Consider the following 13075-nt stretch of genomic DNA (forward strand, 5'->3'; position numbering starts at 1 on the left):
GCCCCACATAATCGCCCCGCTCTCTCACACAAGCCTTTTCCAGCAGCTTGTAAGACATTGGGGCTCTAAGAGCCTGTGAACACGTCGGAGCCAACATGGCGAACAGCTTTGCAGTTGCACCCGGATTGTTTTTCCCTGCCTGCGCCTTTCGCCATTGACAGAAAGCTCCAGCCAGTCTCCAGCGCACGCATGTGATTTGATTGACGGCGGGGCGGAGCGTTGCGATTGGCCGCTCCGCCACTGGCCCCACCCCCCAAGGTGCCATTGCCCAATAGGCGCGACGAAGGAGGGCGGGCCTTGGAAATGCATTGTTTACGTCGGCCTTGAAAGTAGGTCAGCGCGTAGTGACTGGCACCTCGCAGGGAGCTGTGTGGTGGGAACGGAGAAATATATTATTTATTTAGGGAAAAAGAGCCTCACTGTGGAAGGGAAGAAATCAACAGTGTCACGGATCAAGGTGAACTAGAATCCAGGGGAAGGTAACGCGGAGACGGACAAGAAGCAAAACTGCGGTTCAGGTGAAAGGAGGTATGTGCCATTTGAAACCTGCTGGAGTTTTTTTTACTACCAAAATCGGCAGGAGGGATCCGCGTCCCAGTATTTCCCGATGCAACCGTACAGTCGCATGACATCCTTTTCGGCTAAAACGCGCCGTATTTTCTGATGTCGTGCCCCTGCATCAGTGCAGCTGGCTGCGCTGGCGAGCAAACGGTATCGACCCAGCTGAGGGACGAGGGAGGCGGACGCTGGCTGGAAACTTCACTGTAGCCGGGCCTGCCGCTGGAGCTGGGGCTGGCAAAGCGGACCCCGGCCTGCCGCTGTAATGGCCAAAACAAGAGACCAGAAGCGTGCAGATCTTGCATCTGAACGTAAACCTGCAGACCCGCGTGTTGGTGAAGTGTGAAGACGGGTCTGAGATGTGTTGTAGCCGCAGCAGCAGTACTTTCTGTGCAATAAAGCACCCCACGTTGCGTACTGAGAGTGATGTTTGTGTCAGGAGTAGTCTGAAGTGTGCGTACATCTTTTTTTTTTAATACTAGTACATGTTTAAGCCTGGGGAAGATGCTGATTCTTTGCGGTTCCCGTTAAAAGCTGTTCAAATCTGTAGTTGTGGGTTGGGTGTGTTAGAATAGGGTCAGACGGGGCTGAACATTTTAAAAAAAAACGTGTTTTATGCGCATCTGTGCCAAGGCTGTGTCCCGGTTAAACTCCGCTCAGGGGTGTTTTCTACTGTCCGAATAATAAGTGCGTTTTTGATACCATCAAACATGCAAACAGCTATTTCCGCATATTTTCGCAATCCTCGAATGCAGTTTTATGCAGTTTTTGAAAAGACACTACTAATTGTCAGCATTGCGTAGAATGTTATTAAAAATGATAGGTGTAGCAGTAATCACAGTATCAGCGACTGATAGTAATCATCGATAAACCTATGACCTAAAAGGACTCTCTCGCTAAAATAGTCAATATAAAAGAAACAAGTAAACACTTCAACGTCTCCCTCAATACATATATTTTTCATATTTTCTTCATACTTCGGGCTTTTGTTAGTATTGTATTCCTGAATATTATCGTCTTCCCGTATGAGACCGCGAACAGCTGTTCACTGGTTGTCAACCAGACTGCGGAGAAACGGCACACCTACAGATGAAACAGTTTACTTCAGGCCGGTTTTACTTAAAAGTTGCCTTTTATCCGCAGGAGAGCGATGTATAGTCCTAAACTGCGAAAACAAAACGTCTCGCGGCAAAGAACGAATATTGACATTGCTACCATAATAAACAGTGCTCTGTCGGTCTGTGAAAGTAGCGCCAAGCTGAATGTAGGTTAAGTCCCTTCTTGTATTCACTGACAGCAGTGACTGCACGTTGCTCGATGCCTCTGCCTGCTCGGATTAGTCTGTCTCCGTCTTGCATAGCTGTGAAGGGAAACATGCTTGTCTGTATGTGACTGTAGGTTAAGCTGAATGTGTTACTGAGGCGTGCGTGCAATACAGCTGGTGAAGTAACTGTGCAGTTTTAAAACGAGGTGGGGCTGGAGTAGATTTTGGGGGGGGCAAAGCTTCTTTTGAGTGTGACCTGGGGGGGTAAGGATTGTTCTTTTCGTTTGTATTTTTAAAGTCGACGTGAATTCGAAGTTTGCATCTTCTCCGTTTGCTCGTCAAAGTGTAAAACCAGGACACAAATGAGTCTAAATGGGTGGTTTTTTTTTTTAAATAAAATGCCGGCTTGTATAATGAAACATCGTCTGTATGTTTGTTTTTTTTCCAACCACGAGTTGGGGAAAAAAATATTGATGGCTCTCACTGTTGTGGACGAAAGCCCCATTCCTGTTTAAAGTTCGACTTGCCTCACTATTTAAATAACATTGCTTACAGAAGAAGTTCTGAACTTCTACAACGGCACAAACCTTTTGGGAGTTTTCATTTGACATCGCCTATCCGGTTATCGATTAATGGAATGCTTATTGTTCTTTGAAAGAGTTCCCAGAGGAGTTACACCCTGGACGAGGAAGAACATGCTATTGTTCATCAAGCTACTCTTTATTGTCCAGGGTCTCTTTTCAAAGCTGAGCGCACAGCTCAGTAAGTGTAAGTAACAATTTTAGGGGATTTTAACCAAGTACAGACAGAGGGTGTCTGTAGCTTTAAGTAATATGAAAGATTTAGTTCTTTGAATTGACAAGAGAGTGTTTCTGTGGTTCATTTCTGTGAGCTAATACCTTTGTACCCCTGCTGTCATTCCATGGAAGGTGTGTGCTGGAGCACAGAGCACAGCTGTTTAAATGAGCTTTGATCTTTTCAATCAAAGAAAAGATTGACGGTCTATTTACATTACCGTCCAGGTGTCGAAAATGATCTTCAGTATTCTGGAAACCTTTCAAAAACAAACCAAGTCAGTTTTGCCAAATAAAATCAGATACGATTTCTCATTGTTAAGGAAATCTCTGGTTAGTAAATAAGAATTAGGTCCCAGGCCTGCCTGCCTCCCAGTACAGTAGTTGTCTGGGTCAGGAGAGCTATTTTTGGAGCTGTGGAATCTAGATTTGAAAGTGTGCTATAATCACAAGGTTTGCCACAGGCTTGTACAGTACAGGGAGAAATGCGTGATAAACAGTTTTAACTCTGCTATGATCAGCTGGACGAGTCTGCTTGTTCTCTACATTGACATCCTGCATCAACTGCTGGTACTGCTGTGACTGCTGGTAACAACTATGAAAGCATGGTGCAATTTGAAAGTCACATTTTGCTTGTACTGCACCTAATATGTGCTGTGTAGACTATAGAGCATAGCATATATTTTTTGCTGCCGAAGCTATCATCTGGCAATGTTTCTGTCGAGAACGTGTCTCCACAGGATTCAGTAGTTTCTAGGGACTGTTTCTGTTGACTTTCCAGCACTGTACAAAGTGGGTTTTTGGCCTTGCCTGGTTAGTAAAGGCACCTGCCGTTGAGCTAGGCCATTAAAAATCATAAGGCTGTCTATCAGAAGTTCCTTCACAGTTCTTAAAAATGAAAACGGATTTCTGTTGGGGCAACAATGATATACATGTACCTTCCATTTTCCGAAAGCCAAACCCTAAACACTTCTAGAAGGGAGTTGCTCTCAATTTCCCTGCCTCAGTTTGCCATAATGGGGTCTGACTGATAAGGCAGATTGGATCAGGGTTATGAAACTGCTTTTAGACTCTGTTTTGTAAGAATCCAGTGTTCTCTGTAAAGGTAATTCTAATTAGAAACTCCTAATCTGTAAACGCTGTCAAAGGAATATCTTATATATAGAAAAATGTCTTTAGTCGCTGTCCAGGACGTTGTGAATTACAGAATTACTGCACTGTATGAGGCCTCTACAGAGAACAGGAGGTACTATCAGAAACATATGGAGCAAGCACAGTGCTGACCCAAGCAGGTCTTTCTCTAAGCGGTGGTTTATGTGCCAGTATTAATATCCATCCTCTGCTCATTATGTAAGCGGAGAGGTACCTACTGTAGCAGCGCCGAAAGAGGCATGGCGGTTGCGCCCATGGGCAGGTACTGCGACTGCACCCGAACTAGCTGAGCACGCAGATCTCTTCGGATTCGCAATCTGTACGTCAGTCTCTTTGGATTCGCAATCTGTACGCCAATAAAAAAAGAAAACACTTTGCTTTGTACAATAAAGCCAGTGCTTGTTGCATCCAGCACTGTGACTCGAAGGGGGTGAGGCAGTGTGATTACGGACTGCTGTTCCCATAACTTGTGGTCCGCCCCTCACAGCCAGCAGGAGCCATATAACAGGGTGCTGGCTGGAATGACTTTTGGTCCTGGACAAGATTGGAAAGGACAATTTGATTTGACCCCGCTGTCGACGGAATTCTAGTTCCAGGTTCCTTGATATTGGCAATTGCTGCCTTGTCACTGAGCAAGCCGTCCTAATCCCTTTCTCTGCACTGATCCGTGCAGCCGCCTGCCTGCCATGTCTAGGCGGAACAGGAGCAGCCGGGCGTGGCGCTACGTCTGGAGCGGCATCCGGCGCGACGCCGATGCCCGGGCGCTGGTGTTGGCCTCCGAGAGCGAGGAGTGGGGCTACGACCGGCTGCAGGTCAGTGAACGTCGCCGCTGTCAGAGGGGTTGGGCTGGGGTTAGTATAACTCGGGCATCGGCTCTTATTGGCCCACTGGGAGCCAGAGTTGCCTTTTCTTTAACAGCGTGTCGAGGAGCTGTTGCATTTTAGGTGAACATCCAATTAAATTGTATAAGATGTCTAACTGTGGTGTAAATTTCCTGAATGTCCAAAGCAGATGTGTTAAAATTAATACGTTTCCCACTTAAAAGCTTGTTAACGTTTTACTGAAGCACCAGAGGGAGGCTCTATACTATACAGGGGTTCTGTGAGATAAACAGGGTTGGGGCTCCTGTGTGCCGAAGGATGCGTTTCAGCACCAGTTGTGGTGGACAGCTCCTAAAACGGATGGGCGTGTACCAGGAGACTGATGGGGAAAATGACCTTCTGTATCTCAGATGCTGATGCCCAGACATGCAAAAGCGAAACCCCTCTTAACTAAGATCAGGATGGTCCGAGGTGTCTTGGAGACAGGAAAGCACAGAGCAGTTTTAAAAAGTAAATATCTGCCTGATGATGTAAGCAGTGCTGTACTACAATAACCAAAGCCATTAAACTGGCGTCTTATTGTATGGCTTGGGGGGGATTAATGACAACCTTGTTTCAGATCAAGAGGACTGTCTCCAACTTGAGACCTGGGGTTTTAGTGGTTGCGAGGAGCCTCCAATAATATTCCTCCCTGCAGATTAAGGAACTAGAGGACTACTCAAAGTTAGCTTTTTTTTATAAAAGTGTCTATAGTAGGTGTAAACTGGCGGATTTTTCCAAAAACAGTTTTAAAAAACAGTTTTGGTTCTAAAAAGTGCCCCTCGGGCTGGAAACCGGTCAAGACGGAGTTCGAACCAGCCATCGTTGCTTGTCCAGTGTCACCTCTCTAGTCCGGTGTGTCTGATGGAAATGAAATAATGAAATTACAGTGAAATGTGAAAGCATGGGCTTGCCAGAATAGCAAACTGTGACAGCGTACTCTTGAAACGGAATGAAGAGCGCTTGCCAGTGGTATTGTCTAGCTCTGTCAGGATAATGGTTGTCTCTCTTTCTCTGCGACCGCTTTGTCCGCAGTTGCGGTCTCTTTGCGGGCTCGGGAGAGCGGCAGCTCGTATCTGCCTTTGGCTGGCTAATGCTGCCTGGGGATGAGGGGGGTCATTTTGGGTTAAAACCCTAAGAGGGCGCCACTGGCGGTGGGGTGGGGGGGGTTGCTTATTTCCCTGTCCTGGTTCTGAGTTTTTCACACTAGTAAAGCCGGTTCGCTAAACAAAAACCCCCAAAACAAAGCCTCTTCCTCTCGAGCACTAGAGTGACGCGCGCGCTCTCTCTCGCTCCGGCGACGGCCCTGTTGTCTCAGTACAGCGACTCCGACTCCGAGCCGGAGTACCCAAGCATCGCCCCGGCCGTGCCCAGCGCGGTCCCGGTGACGGGCGAGTCCTACTGCGGCTGCGACTCCCAGGCCGAGCCCGCCTACAACCCCCGGCTGAGGGGCTTCCACCGCGTCAAGGACTGCCACTGCGGAGAGGATGACCAGGGTGAGTTCTGCCCCCCCCCCCGTTGGCATGGTCCCATTCCGTCACATGGGTGGTACAAGCTGCGCCAGCCTGGAGAGGCACAAGTGGATCCTCTTAATGTTCAAGAGAACTGGGCAGCACAGTGAGGATTCCTTTTCCTGGCTTAGAGGCTATTTTCAGATTTTGGGATTGGAAAGAATAACGAGTGCATTTGGGACCACCAGAAAAGTAATATGAGCACAGGAACTTGTAAAACCTCCAATTTGCGTCACAAAATAGATGACATTTCCAGGTATGCGCAGCGCCATGTTCCGCTATTCAAAACGAAGGCAGAAAACCTCCCGTGAGGTGAAGCTGCCCTGTTAAATTGTACGCTTGTGAATTCAGTCAATAACTGATTTAGTAGAGTCACGGGCCGCCTCCCCCCTCCCGGCTTGTCACGCGCCCAGGGCCGCGAGCGAAGGTCCCATCAGCTTCCAGGCTTTCTGAGAGTGTGTAGGTGTCTCCAGGACAAAAAGGGGAGCAGGAGGTAAAACTGTCCTTGACTGCTGACTTGCTAGAGGTGAGGGTGTTGTTGTGTTTCTGCCCAGACTTTGACTGGGTGTGGGATGACAGCAACAAGTCCACCGCCACCCTGCTCAGCTGCGACAACCGCAAGGTGAACTTCCACATGGAGTACAGCTGCGGCACGGCGGCCATCCGGGGCACCAAGGAGCTGGCCGAGGGGCAGCACTTCTGGGAGATCAAGATGACTTCTCCGGTGTACGGCACAGACATGGTGGGTACCGGGAGGGCCGCCAGAGTGGTAAAGGATACAGTTCAGAAGGGTGGTCTCGGGGGGGGGGGCTGCCAAAACTTCGCGATTGTAGGATGGATCGTTTTGAGCTTGCCGAGTATTTAACTCTGGACAAAGGAAGCGAGACTGGGACCGGCAGACTGGATGGGCTTACAAGGCTTAACTTGTGCTGCTCTAACAATAGATGAGCCTCTGCTTTTAGGTAGTCCTGCTGCACTTAGATTGGTGCAACAGCTTAGTCATAATGATTCTTTACACTCGCACAGCGCATTTCTGGACAGTCCACTCAAAGCGCTTTACAGGTAACGGGGACCCCCCGTCCACCACCACCAGTGTGCGGCCCCACCTGGATGATGCGACGGCAGCCATAGTGCGCCAGTGCATCAGCTCATAGTCAACACACATCCCCTCAGTGGGGAGAGAACAGGAGTAATGAAGCCAGTTCGGAGATGGGGATTATTAGGAGGCCATGATTGGTAAAGAACAGGGGGAAATTTGGTCAGGACACCTTGGTTAACACCCCTACTCTTTGAGAAACACCCTGGGATTTTTAATGACCACAGAAAGTCACAGCTCCTCTGTAAAGATGGCACATTTTTTCTACAGTATAGTGTCCCTATCACTATGCTGGGGCATTAGGACCCACACAGAGCACAGGCTGAGAGCTCCCTGCTGGTCCCACTGTGTGTTGTGTGTTGCAGGGTCATACAGCTTGTATGGAATCCAGCAGGTCCCTGTGGATTGAAAACTCATTGTTGATGCTGCTGTTGCAGATGGTTGGAATCGGAACATCGGATGTGAACCTAGACAAGTACAGACACACCTTCTGTAGCCTGCTGGGAAAGGACGAGGAAAGCTGGGGACTGTCCTACACCGGTAAGATCACAAATCTCGTCATCATCACATCCTTTACTGCATGGTTGCGTGTCTGATTCGAAGGGGGGAAGCTGCAGTTTTGAGGTGGTCGTTCTGATGAACGGCAGGCATGGATGTCCAGGTTGGATTCAGATCATTTGTTTAAAAACCAGAACGTCAGCTCTTTAAGAGTCCGTCCTTGTTAACAGGTGAATTAATGGTCACAAGAATGATTCCCTGACCAATTCCAACAGCCTCGGATTTTCTTCAGAATCAGCTACGTATCTGACTGAATATTATTTAAAGGGCAGAATAAACGTATAATCTATAGCATCTGGCTGATTTCACTAGACCGAAGCTATTCTGCAGAAAATTCAGTGTACACAATATTTCCTGGAACAGACCAATGCACAAAGGCAAATATTTTGTTGTTTCCTTAATTCTCTTGAGCTAGTCAATGGAGCTTTCCCATTGGTAGTTATGGGGAGTGCCAATATAATTACTACAGTGGTTCATACTTTCACATGTGATCACTTGAAGTTGTTTTTGTTGCTCTGCTGTGCGTGTTGCCCTTTTTAACATATTATAAACTTGATTTCTGGTAGTAGGAATAGCCATGTAGTATTTCACATTCTGTCAGTGTATAGCACACGGCTCATGGGGTCGTGATGCTCTCTCCTGTTGCTATGGCACTTATATCTATAGCAACAGGAAAAATGAACACCAATTGGCTAATCTCCCACAAGATAAAGAGATTTGTTTTACTACATTTATCTGGATTATTTTGCTAGGACATGATGCATAAACAGAAAGCCCATGCTTATATTAAAAGGTAGTGGCAACTGTAAAAAAGATGGTTTGTTGATGGTTGCTATTTCAACAATACATTCAAGGCCTGAGTTATATTACAGCCTCGCCTGTAAATTTTGTGCATCTCATTTACTACCAGATTGGACCACATCAGAATGATGACGTGACACATTTAAGTAAAAAAAAAACTTTTAGCAAGAGTTTTTAGTTCCTTCTATTCTCCAGAATTCCCCTTCTATGCATTTTCTCATGCTAATTTCACTGATCGTGAGAATTTGTGCCCAAAATACCACTCCAGTATTTCCTGAAAATCCTGCAGTGGGATTGAGGCATGACGGCAAGCTTTCCTCTATAGGCACTACCACAGCTGAGGGAACAACACAGCGGTGTGTTCATGCATAACGGGCAAATGGTTAGAGTGTATCTGATTGCTTCTGCAGGCCTGCTTCATCACAAAGGAGACAAGATCAACTTCGCGTCGCGGTTTGGGCAGGGCTCCATCATCGGGGTGCACCTGGACACCTGGCACGGCACCCTCACCTTTTTCAAAAACCGCAAATGCATAGGTAAGGAGCACTGGCCGGAGTTCCACTGGGGACCACGGTCAGTAGGAGTGGGAGGAAAACGAGGGTGTATGTGAACCACTGGGTGGCGATATTCTTTCTAAACCAGACTTGACAAACTAGGGCCCGAGTATGATGACCTGAGGACCTATCCTGTAGGAGGTGCCATCCCTCAGATGAGACCTTAAACAAGTGAGAACTTGGTCATTTAAGATCTCTTGACGTTGCTTGTAAGAGGAGAGTTTTTACACTGGTGTCCTGGCTAAATTCCACTCTGGGGTTGTCCAATCAACCTTCTCAGAAGTTCCCCCCCTTGACTCAAGTGGGTGCTGTTTCAGTGGAGGATGAACTGCATTCCCCCCTATATATGCAGCAGTTGGGAATGAAAAGAACTATACAAACCTATTGACCCTGTCTGGGTGCCCCTTGTCTTGGAGTGAGGGGGGGCACTCTGGCACTGGTGTAATCTGAGCACCGTCAACAGAAGAGAATAAGATGGACTTTTACAGCTCAGGGTTATCTGGCGAGACAAGCTACCTCCATTTTCCTGAAGTTAGACCAGAGATGAGAGATGATCAGGTGCTTTAACACCTTTTGAGTCTGGAACAGGGGCCGGCCTACGAGATCGACACTGTATTTAGAGGAGAGAGCAGAAAGAGAGAGAGCGACGAGGAGAGAGAACAGGGGAGCCCGTAGGCAAGAGGGAGAGTTTCCAGCACTACAGCAAATGTTCACCTCTGGGATTCCTCATTGATGGAGCGAAACAGATCAGGTATTCGGCACAGAAGGGATAGCTTAAATTTAGCGGGGAAAAAAAAAAACCCAAATATTGTGGGAATATTTTCCTTTTAAATCCACAAGGCAAAGTCTGTCACGCTTGCCTGTACAAGGATACATTCCTGCATAGAGTGATTGGCTGTCTCCTATCAGCACCAGTTTAGAGTGTGGAGTTACTGAGGATTCTTTATTATATTAAAAGTCTCTAGATGAAGATTCATGCCTGTTTTCAAGTATGTTGGGGTTTGTCAGTGTTGCTGATTGAGTTCGAAGGTTGGTGATAATGTTCAAGTCCTGGCACACGCTCAAACTGCACATAATACAGGCATCTCCTGATTTACAAAATATAATTCTTTCCATGAACCCTCTGATTGGTTCCCAGCATCCCAGAAATCCCAACACCACAGAAGAAAAGTAAAAAAAATAATTTTAATTACTATAATTATAATGCTTTTGTACTGCATAAAAGTATTACTTTGTTACTGACCATTAAATCCTTTAAAGCCTGAGGGGGTATTTTATCACTTACTTGTAAATAATCAGGTTTCAGGATTGAGTGTGTGATTGTTCCTTAACTTTTATTAACCATCTAATAAATGTTACATAATAGTCCCACATTTAGTATAGTATTAACAAAAAGCTAATACTATGAGGACACCTGAACCCAACTATTAAAAAAGGCCTTTTGGATATTTAAGCCAAATGGGCTGGTTGCATAATGGCAAATTGCAAAATCTGCTGTCTCAAGCATGTTGCAGCTCATTCGCTGGGTTTGATAAAACTCTCTGGGATGCGATAGCGCAGATTATCTCTTGAAACCAGCAAATGCGCAGGGACAACTGCAAGTGCTGCTTTTCATCGCCAATCCTCTTTGACCGATTACCAAAGCACAGGCACTCCTGCGTGGGCATCCGGGTGTCAGAGGACTTGTGAACGGGGATGTATTCTACGTCTGTATTCCAGATCCACGTGTGGCTTTTACTCAAGGACACAGGACACTGTCAGGTCAGACAAGGCAAAAGTGCAAATTAAATCGTACTTTCGTCAACCTGCAATGCATCAAACATTTGTGTTTAGCACCAAGTTAATTCTAGGAAATAAAAAGCAGTATTTGTATTGTTTAGCCTTTTGTCGGAGTGGAGCAGCATAGTGCTTTTTAAAGCCCTGACAACCGTGTGATTTTAGTAGCACAGGTAGCATTGAGAAACACTTCTGCCATGACATATGATAAAGAATGGAGTACGAGGCTCCTTGGAATGTATCCTGAGTCTCCCAGTTTTTAAAATCTTCACATGTGGTTCATTTTACTCAAATCTCCCCCCAGCACTGGGGCTCTGGGTTCAGTTCCTGGGGTGCTGTCTGCATGGAATTTGTATGTTCTCCCTGTGTCACATGGGTTTCCTCTGGGTGCTCTGCTTTCCTCCTACTGCCCAAACACACGCTGGTAGGTTAATTGGCTTGTGGGGAAAGTTGCCCTGGTGCGAGTGCGTGTCTGTGGCTGTGTGTGCCCCATGATGGATCCGAGTCCCATCCGGGGGCGTGTCCCTGCAGCCGCTGCTTGCTGGGATAAGCTCCAGCTCTAAGCAGTTAGAAAGTGGATGGATGCATCACAGCCACACAAGCCAGTGTTTTTTTTTTTGATGCAGATGTAGTTTTGATGCGGTTTCACATCAACGGTGGGTTTCTGTTTAAACGGATCACGTGTAACTGCTGCAAGTTAACTTGCCCTCCAGGCTTTTACTCACTAACTGCACAACCTGTGCCTCCCCACAACTCAGATGTCCTGCCCACTGCTGTGATCGTCAAAGGCTACCCTTTCCAGAGACTGGGGAGTTAGTTGTGGACAGACTGGTGCACTTTAGTTTGCCTCAGAGGTGGCGGTTCTTTCCCAGTGATTGCTCCCCCCAGGTTATTGTTGAAAGCAGGAGTGTAGCAATGCCGAACCCATCCAGCCCCTTAATCCCTGTTGGTCTCCTTGTCCCCCTTGCAGGTGTTGCTGCCACCAAGCTGCAGAACAGAAAGTTCTACCCCATGGTGTGCTCCACGGCAGCCAAGAGCAGCATGAAGGTCATCCGCTCCTGCTTTGCGCCCACCTCCTTGCAATACCTGTGCTGCGCCAAGCTGCGCCAGCTGCTGCCCGACCGCGTGGACACTCTGAGCGTGCTGCCCCTGCCCCCGGGCCTGCGCCACCTCCTGCACAACAAGCTGGGCTGGGTCCTCAGCCTGAACAACGCCGCCGCCCCCGAGGGGCCAGAGACCCCCGACTCCCCGGCCACCCCCTCCAGCTCCTCGGCGTCCCTCCCTTCCTCGGGGAGCGACTCCGAGGGCTGCGCCTCGGACCCGGAGGCCTGCCAGAGGAAGCGCTGCCGCTGGACGTGAGAGCCCTGGAAGAGCCCAGGAAGAGCCCCACCGCCCCCCATCCCCACCCACACGGACTCGGACTGAAACGAAAAGGACGGGCACAGCTGTCGGCACAGGTGGAGCTCCCCGCTGATGCCTGCTCTAGCCCGACTGCCGCTGTCCTTTTTTTGGGGGGGGATTTCCTTCTTCGTGTCTTTAGAACATTCAGTTCAGATCTGCTCCCACTTGGTGCAAGACCGTCAAGACGGCTCTCGGACTTCTCCCAACCCCCCCCCCCCCCCCGCCACCACCACCCACGGCATCACATTCGTCATGTTTCCCATCCTAATACACAGACGCGGAGGTTCTGCATCGCCCCGAATGTGGGTGCAGCATAGAATGTGGCATGGGCCTGTACTGGTATCCAGTATATATTCTGCCCTGTCCCCACCAGAGCTATCCTCTCCTGCCAGTCCTACGCCAATGACTGATACCCAGTGTGGTGGGCCAAAGAAAACTGAAAGAGTGTCATTCCTGGAATAAACCTGTAGTTTAGTCTAGTTATCTGTTTATCTAGTTTTTAATATACTCATTTTAAACTCGAGTGATGTGAGTGGGCACGGGATTTAACAGATTCCCAAACAGATTCGGCCTTACAGCCATACCAGTTCCAGCAAAGACATCTTTATTGACAGAGTAATTTGGCTCGCCAGTCAAGGGTTGAAACATGTAACTCTTGCTTAAAGTCTCCTCCAATCCAATTGGATTCTTCCAGCTGTGGGAAGTATTTTTATTCTGGATCTTATTCTGAAAGGAATGGCATGGTGGTCC

At 47.8% G+C, this 13075-nt stretch overlaps 1 protein-coding gene across 1 annotated transcript; it reads left to right on the forward strand.

Annotated features, from left to right (window-relative positions):
* Positions 1 to 292: 292 nt before the first annotated feature.
* On the forward strand, positions 293 to 12396 carry LOC148818634 (SPRY domain-containing SOCS box protein 3-like). Its single transcript, XM_088936681.1, has 7 exons — positions 293 to 528; positions 4442 to 4580; positions 5947 to 6124; positions 6694 to 6881; positions 7673 to 7775; positions 9005 to 9130; positions 11895 to 12396. Exons 2-7 carry the CDS (start codon positions 4455 to 4457, stop codon positions 12281 to 12283), a joined length of 1110 nt encoding a protein of 369 aa, XP_088792807.1. The 5' UTR covers positions 293 to 528; positions 4442 to 4454; the 3' UTR covers positions 12284 to 12396.
* Positions 12397 to 13075: the final 679 nt, after the last annotated feature.

This window comes from Atractosteus spatula, chromosome 18 (assembly GCF_055471065.1).
Source record: "Atractosteus spatula isolate fAtrSpa1 chromosome 18, fAtrSpa1.hap1, whole genome shotgun sequence".
NCBI lineage: Eukaryota > Metazoa > Chordata > Actinopteri > Semionotiformes > Lepisosteidae > Atractosteus > Atractosteus spatula.

What these genes read in the sequence shown, in the direction of transcription:
- LOC148818634 (XM_088936681.1), top strand. Translation starts at nt 4,455, where the DNA reads ATGTCTAGGCGGAACAGGAGCAGCCGGGCGTGGCGCTACGTCTGGAGC. An exon ending in CGGTGTACGGCACAGACATG is followed by an intron (nt 6,882 to 7,672) that starts GTGGGTACCGGG and finishes CTGCTGTTGCAG; the next exon opens with ATGGTTGGAATCGGAACATC. An exon ending in CTGGGGACTGTCCTACACCG is followed by an intron (nt 7,776 to 9,004) that starts GTAAGATCACAA and finishes TTGCTTCTGCAG; the next exon opens with GCCTGCTTCATCACAAAGGA.